General features: G+C 37.4%; 1 protein-coding gene across 1 annotated transcript in view; it reads right to left on the bottom strand.

The window, feature by feature from the left end:
* LOC115428902 (brevican core protein-like) overlaps positions 1-20,950 on the bottom strand; it is a 32,715-nt gene extending 11,765 nt beyond the window's left edge. Inside the window, exons 1-8 of the mRNA XM_030148149.1 lie at positions 20,713-20,950; positions 13,043-13,122; positions 10,659-11,033; positions 8,964-9,138; positions 7,166-7,293; positions 5,448-5,741; positions 3,102-3,971; positions 801-1,904 (exon numbers count right to left, since the gene is read on the bottom strand). Of these exons, the coding sequence (XP_030004009.1) occupies positions 801-1,904; positions 3,102-3,971; positions 5,448-5,741; positions 7,166-7,293; positions 8,964-9,138; positions 10,659-11,033; positions 13,043-13,122; positions 20,713-20,732 (3,046 nt within the window). The 5' untranslated portion in view covers positions 20,733-20,950. The remainder of the gene's footprint in view (positions 1-800; positions 1,905-3,101; positions 3,972-5,447; positions 5,742-7,165; positions 7,294-8,963; positions 9,139-10,658; positions 11,034-13,042; positions 13,123-20,712) is intronic.
* Between the last annotated feature and the right edge of the window lie 431 nt (positions 20,951-21,381).

Consider the following 21,381-nt stretch of genomic DNA (forward strand, 5'->3'; position numbering starts at 1 on the left):
CAGTGGCTGTTTGGGTCTTTATGGGTTAAGAACACTTATTGCTAAATGTTACCACTCAATAAATCAATAAATCAACACTGAATATTTGTGCTCATATACATAAGAAGATACGCTTTTGCTACTAAAACATTGACAAGAGCAATGAAAGTCCTGAAATCTGTGGAAAGAGAGCTGTTTTTAACACTTGATTATGTTAGCGTTATGAACATAAGCTGTAAAAAACACATTCAGTCAGTGCTTTACATTCAACATAAGTGCTGTTACATTCCAGAGAATATTTAGTCCCTTATCAAAGTCACTTTTCGGATTTCTGCAAAAAACATGGTGAGTTTTTGACAGTTAGCCAGAGGAAAGTAATAATGTAGCTCAGTCAAAAAAATAATGGAATTATTCATCAATAACCGTCAATAACCAACATGTGGAAGACGTACAGACATACCGGTATATTATCGTACTTCACAGAAGTCAATCTTTGGATGAAGAGGAAAAAAAAAAACATGCACAACATACTGGACTTTTGACAAATGTCGAATGGGAGCCGTCCCAGGTGTGAGTATCTTTAAGGGGAGGTGGGGTCACAAGGAGAGAGGTGAGGAGTGTTTGAAGGTGAGGAGGAAGGAGTCAGAGGGGTGAGTGGGCTTTCTGAGACAACGGGTGAAACAAAGGTGTGGGAGGTCGTTTGGAAACAGAAAAATGGAGCAAGGCAGGTTGGGCAGAAGACAGACGAGGGATTTAGTGCATCACTGTGTCGAGTAGCAAAAGGAGGACGGTTAGGCTGATGAGAGTGGCTTGAACATTACCTGAGGCTTTCCCCGCACCGCCTACTGCTGCTCTCTCATTGGGTAAGATGAGCAGCGTGGGCGACTGCGTGAGACTAAACTCAACGTCCGGCCGACCGTGATCCACAGGAGGAATGTGCGCTGTCACTTCCTGGGGCTCGACCGTCTCGTGGTGGGCTTCGGGCTCCGCGGTGGTGGAGCTCCAGCTGCGTCTGAACCAGTGTGTGGTGGTCGTGACGGTGGTGGTGCTGGTCTTCCTGGGGGGGTTTGTACTGGAGGGTGAATCTGGAGCTGCTGTGGAGGTCGTTCTGCTGTACTCCAGGCCATTCAGGGACTCTTGGGGTCCAGTTGTGGTGGTCAGAGGAGACCAGTTAGAGGTTTGTGACTCAAAGGGAAGGACTGTGACTTCTTCTTCTTCGTGGGTTGAGTTGAATTTATCTTCTTCTGTGACTTCTTCAGCCGTTGGGGTGACGTTTTCATTGAGCGCTGGGTTCACTTCATCTTCCTCCTGGAGGGTTTGGGTTTCTGTTAAGTATTCTGGAGTGCTTGTAGCAGTGCTGACTTCATCTTCAAAGTTCACCTTCTCGTCTTCTTCTTCAACAGTCGGTTTAATGAACACATCCTCCTGAAGGGTTGGAGTAACTTCTTCATCTTCAAATGTTGGGGAAACATCCTCAAGTATTGTGATCACAGTCTCAGGTTCGTGTCCACTTGCTTCCTGATATGCATCTGTCACAGCCTCCAAATGCATTCTGGGGGATGATGTCCAGTACGGTGGTGTTGTGGAATTAGCAGACCAGACCTCTGGAGCTTCAGTGGTAGCAAAACTGACTCCAGACACATGCAGGTGTAGCTCTTTTTCTTCGTTTTCCACTGTGACCGTGTCTTCGGTTTCTATGCTTGTACTTCCTTCTTGTCTAAACATGGAGGACTGCCAGGGCTGTTCTGATGTGGAGAAGAAGTCGACTTTATCAGAATGGTACGACTCAGCTGTGGGGGTTATGTCTGTGGCTGTAACAGTAGCTCCACTGGACGCAGCAGAAGGTGGAAGGTCCGTGGTGGAGTCCAGAGTGGAGGAGTCTGCTTCTGTGATGAAACTGGCTGCATCCACGTTAAGGTCCGTCTCTGAAAAACAGAAGTTTGAGATCTGTAAGTACATCTGCTAAAATGTTTTCAGATCATTTACTTAAGTACAAACACCCAGAAAGTAAGTAAAAGTACACACACAAAGTAAAATGACTGGTTTTGTTCCCATCACTGATATATTATTATGTATCCCATCATTAGATTATTAACACTGAAGCTTCTGTGCTGTTGTGCATGTTACAGTTGGAGCCACTTCTAACTACTTTATACTGACTTCTATAAGGAAGGACTTCAGATAAATGTAAAGGCTCAACACATGATTAAGAATCAGTTTATACAAGAGCTGTTCAGGTTCAGGTTACTTTATGTTTACCTGTAGGTAGAGTTGTTTTGTAGTCACATGATGACATGCCAAAAGGATGTCAAGACATGAGTTGACTATAGACATGATATAATAAAAGTCATCCAAGTTCCACCAAGGACCAGGACATTTTCTACACCTTCATGGTGCCCAAAGTGCTTAACAAAGCCTCACATTCACCCATTCATGCACACACCAGCTGCTGCCATGCAAGGCACTGCCAGGCCCTACTGGGACACATTTAGGGTTCAGTGTCTTGCCCAAGGACACTTCGACATGTGGACAGTCTGAGCCAGGATTCGATCCACTGACCCTTCAGTCATTAGATGACCCGCTCTACCAGCTGAGCCCACTACTACTACTATTATTATTATTACCTCTGCCAAGGAACAGTGAGGTTATGTTTTCATCGGGGTTTGTCTGTCTGTCTGTCTGTCTGTCTGTTTGTTTGTTTGTTAGCAAGATAACGCCAAAAGTTATGGACAGATTTGGATGAAATTTTCAGGAAATGCTGATAGTGGCACAAGGAACAAATGATTAAATTTTGGTGGTGATCAGGGGGCGGAGGGATCTGCCTTGATGGAGGTCTGCGCTCTCCGAGTGCTTTTCTAGTTTTCATTACTACCGCTACTACTAACTACTATTACTACTACTACTACTACTACTGGGGTGTCCAAAAAACCTTTTCCACCACTGTATATTTGCATCTGAGATGTAGTAGGGTGGAAGTATTAACTAGTGTAAAACACAAATGCTGCAAAAACTACTGTACTGTAAATGCAATAGACAACAAAAGCATAAAAACCAGTACAGTATATGGTTAAATATTCTTTTGTTATGATTCTTCTATTTATTCTGTGATACTACATTCTTACCTTGAGAAATATCTCCAGATCCGTCCACTGGGATCCACAGAGATGTTAAGGTTTTGGTGGGTGGTTTGGTGCTTTGGGCAGTTTGAGTCAGAACCTCTTCTTCTTCTTCTTCTGTTGGAGACTCAGTGGACAGAGTCACCTGCACCGGTTCATCGACCACAGCCTCCTCCAGCTTGACCTGAAGCATGGGGTCAGAGGTCACAGGGACTACCTCTGAGACGTTCTCTTTACTGGTGCTGTTCATCTCGCTGAAGTTAGCTTGTACAGTGATGAAATCTGTTGTTTCTTGGGACTGTTCTGGACTCTGAGATGGTTGTGTAGATTCTTCAGGCTCTTCAGGGTTTGAATCCAGCACACGTTGCATCTGGTGAGGTGTATGAGGTTCAAGAAACGCTGTTGTGTTTTCAAGCTCAGACTCGTAAAAAGTTAAAATCAAAGTGTGGTTGGAGTCGGTGTCGTTGGTGACACCGGACAGGACTGTCATATTTTGAGTAGAATTATAGGTTTCTGTGCTGCTGAAGGTGCTGGTCACTGCTGTAGGATGTTCTGTGTTATTACTCATTTCTGTAGGAGTTGATGTTTCGTTAAACAGCTGAAGGAGGTCTGGTGTGGATGTGGCATTGAGAGTAGACTCTGTTGTGCCTGATGTAACGGTAGGATGTGTGCTAACCAGGTTTTCGTCTGTTGAGGGCCTGGAGAAGATGGGAAATGACTCGAGTATACTCTGAACCTCCCGTTCTACATGCTCTTCATTCTGGTTCAGATGCAGCTCTTCATCAGGTTCCGTCAGAATAACCACATCCTGTCCAATGTCATCTGGCTCAGTAACAACATAATCCATGGGAGAGACTGTGGCAGCATTTTTATTACCTGTAAACAAAAAATAAGTGATTAAAATGAAGATTTAAAGGCAAATGATGCAGGATATTCCAAACAAGCAAAGACATAAATCACTTATGACCCATTAGGAATGTGTGATGGTGTATTTCATGCTCTCTGTTTGTACTTTCCTATTTTTGTTTTCCTCATGTAGCCCAAAAAATAAAAATATGTGTGAGGGTAGGATTTCATAATGGCTAATTGTAAAAAGCTGCAGAAATGGCAAAAAAAAAATGTGAACAGAGCATTTTACATATAAAAAATGTAATATTCCTGCAATGGAGGCAATGGGAATAAACACTAAGACCTGATATGAACCTGCAAGTAGCTTATCATTAAAAGAAAAAAAAAAATTAGCCTAATAATAAATAAGTGTGCACTTCTGTTGCTGGTGTGGAGCTGGGGGAGAGAGCATATATGAATTTTGTGTTTACAACCTTTTGGATTTGACCTCAAAGAAATATGTGTGTGTTATTTGCTTCACAAATGCTCATCTCTTTACAGTTACAGCACATCCATATTTAAAATCAAGAAACTAACATCTTAACTAATATCTTAATGTGCATCAGGGAATCCAACAGCAGAATAGAATAACTTTATTAAAGCTGGACCAATGTATTTCAACTTGTTGTGTTTCGTAGTTTTATGTTGTGTTTTATATACCTTAAAAGGCCAGGGATTGCAAATCAGCCTAGGCTATAAATGCTTTGGTCTGTGGCAATGATCCATACTATACACTGGTCTATAGAAAGAAAACTAAATAAATCACCTTTACTTCTACTCCAAAACAATAGTGGAGAGTCCCAGACCTACAGCACTAACACAGAACTAAAAAAGTGTGGAGATGAAAGACTAGACTGAAAATATACACTGTTACCCATAAAGCTGTAAAATATAAAACATTAATAACATATTTTATTATTTTCATTTATTTATATATTTTATTTACTTATTATTGTCCATACACTTTTCCAGTTTATTTAATTCCTCATTTACCGTGGTCACAAGTTCATTATAATTAGTAATACTCAAGAATATGTTGGTGTCATCTGCAAAGAGTATAAGTTTTTCTCATAAGGTGATTGTGACAATGTCATTTATTCTTAATAAAGTGTAACTGGGACTCAGTATGTAATCATTACACCTGGTCAAAGGTGATTATTGATGTGTATAAATACAAATAAAAATATGAATGTGTCTGAAAACAAAATTAATCAAATTTTATGGGCAACAGTGTATTATCCAAACTTTTAAAAAAAAAAGTACAGTTAGGGGCTGGAAATTAAAGATGTACATATTTGATGTGACATACTTTAAAAAGACTTGGAATTTGTTATAAAAACATTATACAAAAAATATGTAACTGAAATAATGTCATGATACTAATGAGCTGAGGTAACAGGATGGTCTGGTTACTGTCTGAAATATTCATAGTAGTGTTGAGGTTAAAGTTTCATTGTGACACACCTCTGAAACAGTAAACATCATGCAGACTGGAGGGTTCTGGGAAGCCGGTTTGGTTGCTAAAGCGGTAGACGGTTTTGACGCCTGCTTGCGGTCCTCCGCAGCGCTCTCTGGGGGCTATGATGGGATAGCGCACACTGCCATCGGACAGCCAGCCGGGACTGCAGCGATCCAGACCTTCACTCCAGGCCAAATACAGCTGTGCAGTCGTAGCCAGTTCTCCCTGTGCTCCTCTGCAGTACGACTGCGCTTCAGTAAATGACAGCTGCTGAGGCACCGAGTCATGAAACACCTCCCCTGAAATAAAGAATATGTCCAGTTTATTTATGCAGCTTCAAGTTACACAAGCAACGCACATTAATAAGCAACTCTGTGACAGAAAGGACACTTACATCAGAATACTGTAGATAGGCTCTAACAGCCCCTAATCTAATAAGAATACATTAAATAGTGTAAAATGAAAATATGATCACAATATAATCACAAGTGGGCCAGATCAGTTAAATAATAACAGTGGAAAAAAGTATAATTACATATAAAAATGTTTACATCTATAAAGTATCCTTCCATAAATGTGAATAACATGAACAACCACGTACAATCTCCAATTTCATAAGAAAAACAAGTGTTCAGAGAACGCAAACCTCCGCCAACTGTGTGCATGTGCAGATCGACTATTTCTTTTTAAATTCAACAGTTTCAAGGTTGTTCCATACAGCAGAAAATGTTGCAGCTTGGTACCAGTCATGTGTATGTCAAATTATATTAAATTCCAATCAATATTTGTTGAGTTATAATGAAAAGTGTGTGGCAAATGGGAATTTCAATGTTAAATTGAAATGTCCACAGAGCCCACATTCCACAGTGGATGTGGACAATTTTGTGCCAGATACAACATATTGTTATAAGCTACGAGTGGATCAAATTGGAGGCTAATCAGAGTCGTTTTGAATTTTTTATGAATTTTCAAAAATTGCTGAATGATGAGAGATAGGAAAGTTGAGATTTTGTGACCTTGCTGTGACCTTGAACTTTGGCCTACTTGGTCCAAAATTTAATGGGTTCATCCCAGGGCCTAGGCCTATCTGTGGGTACAATTTGGTAAAGATGGTTGTAATAGTTTTCCCGTAAAGTTGCTAACAAACAAACAAACATGCAAACAAACACACAAAGCAAAGTGATCACAATACCTCCTTGCAGAGGTAATAAGTGCAATTTTAAAAAATATTCTGCCTCACCTTCTCATTTACACATGTGCATTACAACTTTCAGATCACAGTGGATCTACAAATACACAAAACATTTAGTAACAGGCAGAATATTGTTAAAATTGCACTTACCTTGCTTAAAACATTTCATGTTGTTCGTATTTCTTCAGATATTTTGCATTTTGTGTGAAAAGATAGTTTGTAAATGTAAATCTTTTCATGAAATTTTACATTTTTACACTAACACTAATTTGGACTTGTCATTATTTATAGGTTATTATGATAGTATGTTACTGGTCCAACCCATTTACAATTAAATTGTTCTGTATGTGGCCCCTGAACTAAAATGAGACTGACGTTGACTATTACTATCTTCAGTGTAATATTTGCATTTCACAAATTCACCCCATGGGCCAGATTGACAGGCTGATTTTGGCCCATGGGCCATATGTTTGACACCCCTTAATCCACAGTGGTATGTTATGTCATGGTTATAGATACTTCAACTCATACCATCAATCTGATCTATGTAACAGTAAACGTCATATAAATCCTCTGCATCCATTGTTCCGTAGTTCCTCACTCCTGGTTGTCCATCCATGTCTCCATAGCAACCCTCACGGGGCACTTGGATGGGGTATCTGCAGAAACGGTGCAAAAATAGAAACTTAATCTTCCCTGGACTGACAAGGAAATCCATCTTTGCAAACTCATATAAGTAAAGCCGGTGCTCATGTGAACTCTTTTCTAATCTCAGTAAAAACATCTGGCAACATTATGCATCATCATTTCATCATTTGCGATAAAGGTCCGCATTAAAAGACAGCAACTAAGTGATAGAGTGTAAAAGACGAGCTTATAAATAAGTAAAACCCAGTGTCCATTACACCTTCCAGAACCAGCCAACCTTAGCGTACAGTTCACAGTGATGGGTATTAGAATTATCACTGGCAATAAGAGCAGTAATAAACAACATCTAATGGCTTTAAGAGGCACCATAGTTCAGAACTGAGAGGAAAATTGCCTCAATACGCATCTTTGTACACTGCAGAGGAAAATTAGTTTTATTCCAATAAGAGAAGCCAATTTTCCTTTTGCATTTACAAACAATTATAGTCACCTAATATTTACAGCCTGCCTGCTCATCGATCCATACTCTAAGATACTTGTACTTCCAAGATGATGAGACTATTACAATCAATATGTTTTGTTGTATCTGCATTAAGTTAGTTTATGAGTACTGAAACTTGTAAACTGCAGCAGCTGAAGGACAACACTGATAGTTTCCTGCAGTGTGAGCCTCATACAGCTTTAACCCTTTCATGCATGAATTATAAGAACCTTAATCAAGATTTTTTTCCCTGAATGTTTTTATTCCTCTTTAGGCATGAAATAAACAATGCGATTGAAAATTTTCTTATGAACCTGTTTTTCATGGAATTGCAAAAATGTCCACGCAGCGGGACACAAAGAAACATGTATTTACTTATATATTGTGAATGAATGAATGAATGAATTTATTTTGGTTATACATCAATCATTGTACTTAGCACATTAATCGCAATAAACATAAAAACCAAAAAAGGAATAGGCTAGAAGCAAAAACTCATTTTTTGGCCTATCCTTTTCACCTAATACACCGCTTACATCAACTTAAATGTGTACAGCATCGAGTATTCACACCATAATAATAATAATAATAATAATAATAATTAAAAAATCAACAATGACAAAAACATATCTACCATCACAATTCACTATTTCTAAATAATTTTAACCTTAAGGCACTTTCTTTTTTTTTTTTTTTTACTTCGCCAAAGGAGTGAATAACTTAAACGCATCATAAGGTCCATTCCATAATTTCACACCCACAATCCCAGTCCATCTAGACTTCATATTTGTCCTCACTTTAATTATGTGAAAACTACGTAATAAAAACATTTTTAATGGTGCTACTCTGATGTTTTCTCATATTTTAACATACTTCACTTCATGGAGATAATATGTAAAAAAAAAATCACGTCTTGTTTAAACAAAACTGTTAATTACAGTCTAATAACAATAACAAGCTACTGATTAACACTCAAATATGTCACTGCAGATCAGGTTTATTAAGAAGAGCAAAGTTACAGTAACGGTCTGAATGTCAGTGTATGGAATGATGCATAAGCGTCCATTGTGTTGGCTGATATGGAACTAAAACAACAAAACCCATGAATATATAAGAAAACGGCTTTGAATAGCTGCCCACTGGAGTGACCACTATGCATGAAAGGGTTAATATCGTGTTGGAACAAAGCGGGCGTTTTACCTGACGGACTGATCTGACAGCCATCCTGCATCACACTGCTCATATCCGTCATGATAAGCCGCCAACAGATGGTCAGGAGAAGCAATTTTAGCCCCGATGGCCTCACAAGCTGCCTGGGCCTGACGGAAGGAAAAGGCATAACGGCCCAGGGCGTCTCTGTAGTGGAACACAACACCTAAGACACAAACAAACACATGCACGTGTTTACAGGCTTCAGTACTGGTGTAAAAGTACTGTTCAACAGTTCCACAACGAGTGAAGTTCTGCATTAAAAACCTTACATTATTATTACGCATAATGTTTTTGGATTTATTTCACCACAGCATTAATGTGTTATGTTGCATTTTACTGCTGCAGAAGTTAAGAAGATACTGATACACTATTGAGTCTCTGTTCAGTTGTTGATGATGCATTTTCCAGCAAGTTTTTAGAGTGTATTTGACTGAAGAGGGAGGAGAATTTCTCAGCATAAAATGAACACTTTCAGTCTTTCAGTTTATCACAAATATTGAAAGTTAGTGTTGTTTTCACAGGGCAGGAAGGAGATGGAATCTGAAAAGTAATAACAAATGTACTGGTGTTAAAAGCACAACTGTAGACTCTGTTCAAGTACAAAAGTAGCATAACATGTAAATATTTGAGTAAAATACACGTACCTATAGGAGCTTAAAGGCAAAATAATGTAACACTTTTATATAAGATAAGATGAGACGATATGAGACAAGATCAGATAAGAATGAGATGAGATGAGACAACATAACATAACGTGAGGTGAGATGAGATGAGATGAGATGAGATAACGTAACGTGAGGTGAAATGAGATGAGATAATAAGATGAGATGAGACAAGACAAGATAAGAATAAGATAAGAATGAGATAAGATAACAACATAACATGAGATGAGAATAAGATAATAAGATAAGATGAGACGAGACAAGATAATAAGATAAGAATGAGATGAGATGAGATAAGATAAGATAAGATAACACAACATAACATGAGATGAGATAAGAATAAGACAATGAGATGAGATGAGACAAGACAATATAAGAATAAGATAAGATAAGATAAGAATGAGATGAGATAACATAACATAACATGGGATGAGAATAAGATAATAAGATAAGATGAGTTGAGACAAGATAATAAGATAAGAATGAGATGAGATAAGATAAGATAACATAACATAACATAACACACCACAACATAACATAACATGAGATGAGATGAGATGAGATGAGATGAGATAAGATGAGATGAGACGAGATGAGACAAGATAAGAATAAGACAAGATAACATAAGAGAAGAATGAGATGAGATAACATAACATAAGATGATATGAGATAAGGTAAGATAGGATAACACAACATAACATAACATAACATAACATAACATAACATAACATGAGATGAGATAAGATAAGAATAAGATGAGATGAGATGAGGCAGGATAAGAATAAGTTAAGATAAGAATGAGATGACATGACATGACATGACATGACATGAGATAAGATAAGACAAGGTAACATAAGATCAGATGAGCTGAGCTGAGATGACATAAGATAAAATAAGATGAGGTGAGATGAGATAAGATAAGATAAGATAAGATAAGATAAGATAAGATAAGATAAGATAAGATAAGATAAGATAAGATAAGATAAGTTGCCTTCCACATATCCATTTGCGTATCCTCTACCTCTGACTTTCAGTTGGACCAGGTCGGCGGCGTCCTCCAGGCCCTGCTGGACCTCACATCGATAGTGACCTGAGTCTGTGGTGCGCAGATCAGCCAACCACAGCGACAGGTCATCAGAGGACGAGGTGTAGTTGGACAGGGCGGCGCGTTCTCGATACGCCTCGTTGATCTTCACCCTCTGACCCCGAGCCACCAGGATCTGGGTCTCCACCCCGCCCGACACCACGGTCCACTTGACCCGCGGTTCAGCAGGAGAGGAAGAGGAGGAGGGAGTGGACGACAAAGACACCAAGCAGGGGAGGGTGACGGAGCTGCCCAGGGAGGCGGAGATCACATCTGAGTGGGGGATTTTCACCTGGAGATGTCTGACTTCAGCTGAAACACAAGAAGAAACACAAGAACACACTGATAATGAGGACTGGACATCTACTTCAACATTCAGAACATCAGCTGCAGCTACAGGTCTATCAACGAAAACAACAATAAACAGACACACATAGACATGATGAAGTAGCACGGCATCATGGGAGTTGTTGTTTTCATCACGACTGCCGATGAAAATCTAAAAGACGATAGAAAAGATGTTTCCAGACTTTTTTTTTTATTATTATGTTTAGTCGGGTATCTTCACATTCTGATGTAACATAACCTAGTGTGCATCGTCATTTTTAGAGGTTTTTATGCAGAAATTTTACACCATTAAAACTGTTTTGATAGTTTTTTTCTTTTTTTTAAATTAACGGTTTAATAGGGATTCATAACCAGCTCATTCACACAAATGTTGGTTAAAAATCTGTATGAGATGAATGTAAAACAGATATAGATAGGTGGGTCTCACTTTTTTAAATTTATTTAAGCTCTTGTATTTGATATAATGATATATTTGATATAAATCTTCTACTTGGCACGTACTTGGTCATGTACAGTAGTGATTCACACACTTTTTCATGTCAAGACCAAAAAGCTAAATTTTGTCTCCTCAATGCACTAATGTACAAAATTCTATCAAAAATTTGTAATTAATAGTATCAACATTTTTTTCAAATTGTCAAAACAACATTGAATCAAAAGGTTTTTGGGCATCTTTTATGTTATTTCAGATTTGTTTTTGTTTTATTCCATTCATTTTTATCTTGTGGCTTTTTACATAATGCCTTCTTGTATTTTATGGTTTTCACCTTTTGAAGTTTTTTTCCATAATTTTTTTTTCAATTATTTTTCTGTCATTTTCATCTTGTTAAATCTTTTTTCTGATTCACTGAATCTTTTATGTGTTTTTTTGTCTTCTATAAGCATTTTTTAAATAATTTTTTCCAAATTTTTCTTTCATTTTCATGCATCTTTTGTGTTGGTTTGTCATGTTACATCTCAAACTTTTCATCTTTGTAATGTCTTTTTTCCTCCACATTTTCTCCATTATTTTCATTTTGTTAAGACTTTTACAATATTCTTTTTTCTAATGTATTTTGCATCATTTCTATCTTTTTAAGTCTTTTCACCTACTTTTCATTTTCTTTCCATTATTTGTTCAGTACTTTTCATCTTGTTACATCTTTTTTTCCATAATTTCAATCTTTGTAATGTCTTTTTTCCTCCAAATTTTCTCCATTATTTTCATTTTTTTTATACTGCATTATGTATTCGTTGTGGTTCGATGCTAAAATTAGGAAAATAGTATTGTTTGCTTCTTGTATTAAGTTAGTGATAAAGGTGTAAAAGCACTGAGGGGTAGGATTAAATAAGTTTATATTTCTTCCTACTCCTTTTTGACCATGCAAAATTCAGACTTGTATGTGCTTGACGATAGATTCTGTCCATTTAAATGTTTTATTTTATTTTATTTTGTTTTGTTTTATTTTGTTTCTTTGCATGTTTGAAATAAATAAAAGAAAGAAAAGAAATTGTTATGAATTGTTATGTCTTTTACAATGTTTTTTCTAATGTATTTTGCATCATTTCTATCTTTCTCAGTCTTTTTACCTAGTTTTCATCTTCTTTCCATTATTTGTTCAATATTTTTCATCTTGTTGCATCTTTCATAACTCCTAATAACTTGGGTCGCTCTTCTACATTACATTTTTGGCTTTGGTGAGGTCCACTTTTATGAAATTATCCAGGGAAATTGAATTCACAGATCATATTACTGTCTGGTACTTTACTCAATAAACTGAAGGATCCAATAAAAAAGATCTGCAACCCTGTTTGTGTCCTGATATTAATTTTGACTGCACTAACAGAATACTGAAATTAATATGTCTGCAGAAATTTAATAAAAAAGATCTAGAATAGAGAAAGAATAACACTAAATTGGATGTTGCTCATACTGACACCGTATCACATAGTGCATAATATATTCACTAAAAGTAGATTTAGAGTAAACTTACTGAATGCAGGTGGAGTTTGGGCGGGGAAGGCCAGAGAAAGATGACACATCGCACAAAGAAGTGACAGAATTTGGACATATCTGTGAAAATAATGAGACAAACACAGTCAACAGGAAAAATATGATGAAAAGAATACATGAGTTAATACAATAAAAGTAAATAAGGACATAAAAATAACTCAGACATATTATTTCTCCCCTGTTTGGTTTCTAATTTCACACGTATTTAACCACTGTGAGTCCTTATCATGTCGATTCAGCTTCTCAGAGGAAACACCCCACTGATCTCACTAAAATGATTTACTGCAAGATTTAAGGTCACAACCTACACACCTTTTTATTACCTCCTTCACAGCTGGTTGATGAGATCTCAAGATTACCCCGACATGTAATGATACTCAGCTTATTCATTATTATTATTATTATTGATGATGATTTGTTGCTTTTGCTTAAAATCTCTGAGAAACTGAAACAAGTGAATGCTTCATGAGCCATAAAATCCTCTCAGGATTATAAATAGAGGTGTCATTTTTAGTCCCTTTCATTAGTAGAAGTCAAAAGGCCAAAACATTGAAACTAACTTCATTTCAGTGTTTTGTTTCTTTTATTCAAGCACAAATGGTAAGTATTTTTATGTTTTCAGATGTAAAGATTTGCTGTTTTTCTGTGCCTCGTGTTAACCCTTTATCTGGCGAGTGACTACATTTGGTCATTTCTGCACACATTACAAGACAGTAGTCGCTTTTCCATTGACCCTCAAATTGCACAAATATAACTTGCTCATAAAAATTCACCTAATGGAAAAACGACAATTTTGCCAAAAGTCTCATTTTTCGATTAAAAGTTTTTGTGCTGTAAAGAGGTGGTCTTAGGGCAAATGGTATATCACGCAAAACTGCAATGGAAAGGCCCTTTTTTTTGCAACTAGAGTGAGGTGAATTAAAAAAACGGATGTTGACGTACGTTACAACAAGCGAAGAAGAAGAAGAAGCATGTCGCGGTATGTGTGGACACACCAGGAAACCCAATCATTTTTTACTTTAGTACGAGATAGAGGGGTAATATATAATAATAATGAATATATCTGTAAATCAACACTATATTTACGTTCGTCGCCATGTTTATGGAATGACTTCTCATGTCATCTCGCAATAATAAATAAACAAATCATCGCATTTGTGATTTAATGGAAAAACTGACATTGTGCATTTCTGTTTTTTCGATATTTAGTAAATATCGGTAAAGTTTTGCGCAGATGTCCAATGGAAAAGCAACTAGTGACAGCAACAGTTACAGTGAGGACAGTGAGTCAACAATCTCAGGTCCAATGTGGTCTACAGGGTCTGTAAGGTCCAAGTCTGCATGATTAGTGAGTGTACCTGCTTTGCTCAGTACCATGAAGTAATGGTACTAATGTAAGGAATGATGTTCAAAGGGATAATGTGGATGTGGACAGGGGTCTGGATCAGCACTTATGTTGGTCTAATGTTCTAAAAGTGATGTTCTAGCTAGAGGAATGGTTGAAAATTGTTGATGAAATTCACAAAATGGAGAGATTAACATTTATGCTGAGGCAGCAAGATGAACTTTACATGATAAGATAAGGGCAAATGGACTAGTTTCTTTAAATATAATTAATGTGTGGTTTGTCTCATAGTCCTGTGAAATGTTATATAATCTGCTGCTCTAAAAATTTAATTGTGTTACTTGATTGTTTTTTCATAACTGTAACCTAAATTATCTTTACTATTAGATTGTGAATATTATCTATTGCCGATTGTTTGTTTGTTTGTTTGTTGTTATGTTCTGCATGACAAAATGATAAATAACTAATAAAAACTAAGTGTCAAACAAAGTGATGTTCTAATGTTCTAAAAAAAAAAAAAAATGTTCATTTCACCTTGCATGTGTTTGTCGCTTGTATTTTTCATATTTACTTCTTGTATTTTTTATGTATTTTTTGCCCCATACAGGTAAAGAACCAAATATGGTAACTTAATTGACCTTGTTTTTTGTACATAACAATAAAAAATGTTGAAAATTTTCACAAAAGTAATAAAGTCTTGGTAGGAGTGCCCTATAAAGGCTTAATGGATCAAATGAAGAACAGAAAAGCACAAACAAACAAAAAAAAAAAAAAAATCACAGAAATTGTTTTCTTTGTCTTCTCTGCTAATTGGGAAATATTGCAGGAACTTTGACATAAAAAATAATCCCTTTGTCCTTCTCTTTACCTGCATTACACTGTAAAAAATGACAGTAGAATTAACACCAAGAAGTTGTAAAGCTACAACATAAAAAAACTGTAAGTGACAATACAAAGCAAAGTTGTTTATTTGAAAAGATTTTTGTGTTAACAATTGAATCAAATATAGCTGTAGTTTTTACAGAAAGAGTATATTGACAAAACCAGATTTGTATGTAGAAATTATGTATTTCTATTGTTTTTAGAAAATAAAATTGTCAATTGAAATACAATGTGATGTCCTTTAAATTGCAAGACCATAATGTTGAAATAACGGCCTATTTGCTTTTTTTTTTTTTTTTTGTAAATAAAAAAGTTATAAAAAAGTAAACATTTAACAACTTAACATTTTAAATTTGTAAATTAATAGGTTGGTAGAGTTGGTAGAGCGGCTCATCCAGTAACCAAAGGGTTGGTGGTTTGAATCCTGGTTCCGACTGTCCATATGTCAAAGTGTCCATGGAAGACACTGAACCCTGAAATGACCTGGTGGCTTTGGACACCATAAAGGTGTATAAAATGTACTGAATAAGTGCAGTCCATTTACCATTTAAATCCAGTGTTAAATCTACATGTTTAAAATGTTGAATCTACATGTTTAAAATGTTGAATCTACATGTTTAAAATGTTAAATCTACATGTTTAAAATGTTGAATCTACATGTTTAAAATGTTGAATCTACATGTTTAAAATGTTGAGTCTACATGTTACTCCGTAAATATGTTTACAGTTGGATGTGTTTTTTACAGTATTGTTCTGGAAACCACAGCTGCCAGTTTTTTTCCGTAAAAAAGAACAGGATTTTTTTTTACAGTGTACTATCACCTACTTCTTCACCTAATAAGTCTTTCTTCTGTACGTCATAAATCATTCAGGCATTTCAGCTCCAGAGGAGAATCCCGTAAGTCCCAGTCCCAGTATAAAAGAGCGACTTCTCTGGTTTTCATAGTGAAACTGGGAGAAAAGCTCCTGACCACAAGCCATTCATCACCTCCGGGAGCTAATGACACGGCGTCTCAGCCCAGCGGCGTCGTGCCAGCGTTCCGTCACCAGACCAGCCCTGTTATTAACCCAGCAGGCATGGCAGGCGCTCACGGTGACCTCACACGACCTCCCGATGGAGCCGAGAGCAGCACAATCACATTTACAGCCTGGATACAGTCAAAGGTCCTGGTTCTCAGGTAATGAAACCAGTATTAGGCCTATTCACTAAGTACTATATAGAAGTACTTTTATATATATATTCAACTCAGGTTTACAATCTGGGCAATATACAAGACCCTCTGTCCTTCACCTTTCAATAAAATCAAATAAAACTCCCCATAATAATCCCCTTAACAAGGAAAAAAAAAGTAAAAGAAATATCAGGGAAAGGGGCTGACACATGCATTAGACTGAAGAACATTTCAATTTCACTTAAATACAAATTAATGTTACTTGTAAATGATCAAAAATACAAAAATTCCACCATCTTAACCTTAATGTATGGGATCCAGCTGACAAAGACAAACTATAAAAGTATGAAAATGAATTTAAAGAAAAAATTATAAGAGTAAAAATTTGTCAAATTTACACACTCAGTTTAGGACATAATGAGCCTCATGCATGAGCATTTTCACCCTCTTTTCTGAATTTTTATACTTTTCATGACAGATTCAACAAATATTGTCGGTTCAGAAAACAGAGATGGCCATAAACACATTGCATGTCATGTATAAAATCAACTAATTTAAAAGTTTATAGGATTTTCAACTGCAAAATTGCTTCAAAGTAATGAAATATGCAAACATTTGGTGAAAACTTGCACCAGACTAATTACTAGAACAGATCTGGGCATGTTATTTGTGTTCATATTTAAGAGAAAAGTCAATATATGGTTGGAAAAAAAAAAGTGAAAGCAGAAAGTAATAAATCACCTGTATTTTGCTTTCAAGAACAAATCTATTAGTCTGACTGGTTTTTGCATGAAGCCCAATGTGTGAAAAGGTCAATTTCAGGACAGCTCACCAAAGAACACTTGTCCTTTACTTTAAATGAAAGAGAAAAAACAAAAAAGTCCCAGATTGTTTGACTGTTGCCACCGACAAAACAAAACAAAACTCTGCCACAAAATGTTAGAAAGGGCATCCAAGAAGTACGGCAAACCATGAAGGAGAACTGAGTGTGCAGGTCAATTTATTCTGTTTAGATGAAGTTTTAATAAATAAACATAAGATGGCGGTATGCATCACTGTGCCGTGACACACCCTGCCTCATTATGAGCCGCTTTTCAGTTACAGGCATCCATCAGCTCTATTATGAGCTCAGATTGAAAAACACTCATTTGTTTGTTACATAGCTGTTTTCTGCACAGTTGAAGTTACTGGAAAAGCTCAGAGACACTGCAGTAAGCCAGAAGTTAAACAAGCAGTGATAAACTTTTTTCTCTCCAATAAATGCACACACAGCTCACTAGCTTGTGTCATATTAAATGGTCGTCTTTGATGGCTGAATAACTGTTCCCTGTTTGTCTGCCAGCTGGTGGACTCCACAGGCTGGTATCACTATTAGTATTCTTGACAAGAAAACGTCTTATAAAAAGCAAGCAGCGGGCCAGGAGGACAGCTGCACACTGTGCTTTCACTTCATACCGACTGCCTTACAAAAGGCCTCGGGGAAAATTAAAGGACGGGGCACTGGCACACTCGCTGGCTTTTTCTCCCTCCTTTCTGTCACTCTTTTCAAAGATGGAAAAGGAAGTTTTAAACCACTAAGAATCGCTCTGGAGCAGAGTTTGTACAAAGGCACAGCCACATTAAGACACTGGCCAGAAATGTTTCTAACTGATGCGGGAGCGTGCTTAAATATCAGTTTGTGTTCATCCTCAGGCTGACAACGGTGGAGAAGATCCCAGTTTGCAGCTGGTTATTTTATGCCTTTTTAGGAACGCATTTTTCAGTGAGGTTTTAGGCTTTGCTTGTCACCAGGCGCTCTGCACTTCTCCCCTTTTTAATGAGACTAAGAGTGAAGAGAAGTCAAGCTGAAATCAATGCCACCCACTGCATTTACAGGTCTTGAAAGTGCAAGAGGTGCATTATCCACAAGCAGAACAAATCCACTCCTCGTGCTGAAACAGGCGTGTAAGCAGAAGTACACACACATGTCAGAAAAATCCGTTTTCACAAAGGAATGAACAAAGAAAATAAAACTAGGGGATTCAATCTTAGTCAGGACTGCACTGATAACAAAATGTTGCTTCCTCCATCTGGTGGGTGGCCTCTGCAGCATTCTGCATCAAGGTCAATTCAGGCAAACGTCTCCACCCCGCAATCCAGAAAAAGACTCCTGATCTCAGTTCAGACAAGTCAAACACTGCTTTGACTGATGTCGGGTCTGTGGAGAGCTGAGCTGGAACTGGATTTGGCACTAATGAGTCCATGATAAACGATACCAGCGATTTGCAGCACATCCCTTTAAACGAGCCGTAATGAAGTAAAGTTTGGATCCGTGTTATGAGTGTCACTGTTTTATTACTGTTCTATCATCTCAAATCATCTGCAATTAACTCCGACACTTTATGATGATTAAAACACCAAACACCAGATCACACTGATGCCTCTATGCAGATGACACCTTCCTAATCTCACACTGCAAAATCTGACATACAACAGGTTAGAATTGAATAAAAAGTATCCCCTGAACACTCAGATGGACATGCACAAGTTGCAGTTTCTGAATTTGTGGTAAACGTCTCACTCCACACCACTCCTCCGGCTTCCAGGACACCTCCACACATCCGATGAGCTGCACTTCATCAAAGGAATCCTAAACCTCCACAGCTACATTTCCAATAAACCAGCTGTCTGTCTTCCCGAAAAAGAGCCAGTCTGGTAAAACCACAAACAGATGATTCACCACCCAGCATGCCAAGAAGAAGAAATGACAATCTGAGGATTTTCCAAATACCTGATTGTACCTGAATACAAACAGTGATTGGCCAAAGAAAACCCCTTTGTCTGAGCTCCTCAACCCCCTGTAAACCACCTTTAATGGGACAAACAGTTGAATTTGGTACTCATTTTAGAGAAATCACCCAGTATCTGATCCAGATGAAATGCAACTGAAAATTTTTCCACAGATTTTCCATGGACTTTATTCATTGTGATTTCTGCTGCAATAAGTAATGGAGTAGTTATTGCCTATTTTGATAATTTGATGATTCTAATGCTGATTTTAATGGATTGATCAGGGTTTTTTTTTTTGTCATTTTTACCAGAAAAAAGTCTAAATTCAATCATTCCAGCTTCTTCAAAATGAATATTGTTTTGTTTATTTCCTTTCATATGACATTAAGCTGAATATCTTTGGGATATAAACCAAACAAGATATTGAGGACATTGTTTAGTCTCAATTTTTCCCCATTTTCTTAAATTTTTCAGACCAAACAAATGATCTATTACTTGACAAAATGATCGACAAACTGATTAAAAATGAAAAGATGTATTAGTTGTAGCCTTAATTCTGATTTCTCATATCTAAATGACTGAATTTCATGGTCAAAATATTATTCAAGCAATGATAAATCATTTACTATAACCAAAATACACCATGCAGTGTCAAGCTCAGGTTTACCAACTGTTCTGCTTCTAAATCTGACCATTTAATAATAAGTGTTAAAGCTCAAACGTGCAGTTATTTTTGGTTCCAACACAAAATGTCCAGTACTTTGTATAAATGTATGTGTTTACAGGAGTTAATACTTAGGATGTGACCACACACTGGTCATGTATAACAGCTCTAATAACTGTAAATATTATACAGGCTACATTTGGTTAATATCTGGTGAGACATTACATCACAACCATCCCATTGCTTTCAGTTTCAATTTGATACTAAGAGCACAGAGCTACATGGTCCATCAGACTGAAGCAGTTTCCCTTCCCATTGTTCTTTACCTGTGCATTAGCTGAGGTCACATGACCACTAAGGTGCACCAAAGTGTGCACTTAAGACAAAGAGCTGGACTCCTGGATCTCCTGCAGGGCACAGGGACAATAAACCTGGACCTGGATCATACCATTAAAACCAGTACCAGTTCTATTAACAGAAGGAATGATGTGAGGGTGAAAGTGTTTTAAGAGCTGCTTCATAGTATTCAGTTTATTTAATGCAAGTGGTTTCTTTAATTCAGCTTCACTGAATTTTGATATAATTACAGAGCTTTAAAAATGTATGAGAAGAATATTTATCTGCGTCAGAAATAAGTTCAGGTTAATTTTCAATAATGGATGGACTCCTGCAGCTTTGGTGACACAACTACAAGGAAAAAGGAACAATATTCCTAAAAAAAACAACATTTATGATAATAGAATGCAAATGAAGCAACTTTAAAACCAGTGAAACCAATGTGTAAAAGAATAAGCCGCCACTTCAGTAACACAACCTACCTGATTGTGATTTGCAGCATGTCAGCTGATGGAGGATGGCTGCACTTTTACGCGTTAAAAAGTATTTTCCGTGCGTCTCCGCTGCTCTCCGCTTACTGCAGTGCGTCTGTCCTGTCCTGTCCTGTCCTGTTGGGGGGGAATCTAGAATGGGGATGTGGATGCTCTGCGCAGGTACAGCAGCTGGTGTCCGACACACTCCGAAGGCTCCGACAGAAAGGAGGGAGTTAGGAGAAAGTGAAGCCAATTATGAAATCCTGAACTGCCCACTTTTTCACCCAACAATCGGGATGGAGATGGCGCATGTCTGTCAAGGGGAGATTGGGTGGGAGGGCATCTAAAATAACCGATGTCATAGGCTGTGAAATGAAGCCAGCATCCACGATGTGACCTATATGTATTTTCTTTCCTGCAGGGAAACGACAAATGCATTGAGCGTCATTTGGATAAACCCAGCTGAGTTGAGTCAGCGCAGCAGTCACACAGTTGCTGATGCTGCTGCAGGTACTGATATTGCAGCACATCCATTTAGAGAAAGAGAATAAGGCAGCTGAGCAGAGAGTTTATGGCAGTAAAGACCCAGTGAAATCTCCTCTGCTTTTTAATCTACAGGGCTGCCCGTCTCTTTCACTAACCCTGAATAAGTTTGTCTCTGAGTGGCAGCACATGCTT

This window comes from Sphaeramia orbicularis, chromosome 11 (genome assembly GCF_902148855.1).
Source record: "Sphaeramia orbicularis chromosome 11, fSphaOr1.1, whole genome shotgun sequence".
NCBI classification, from domain to species: domain Eukaryota; kingdom Metazoa; phylum Chordata; class Actinopteri; order Kurtiformes; family Apogonidae; genus Sphaeramia; species Sphaeramia orbicularis.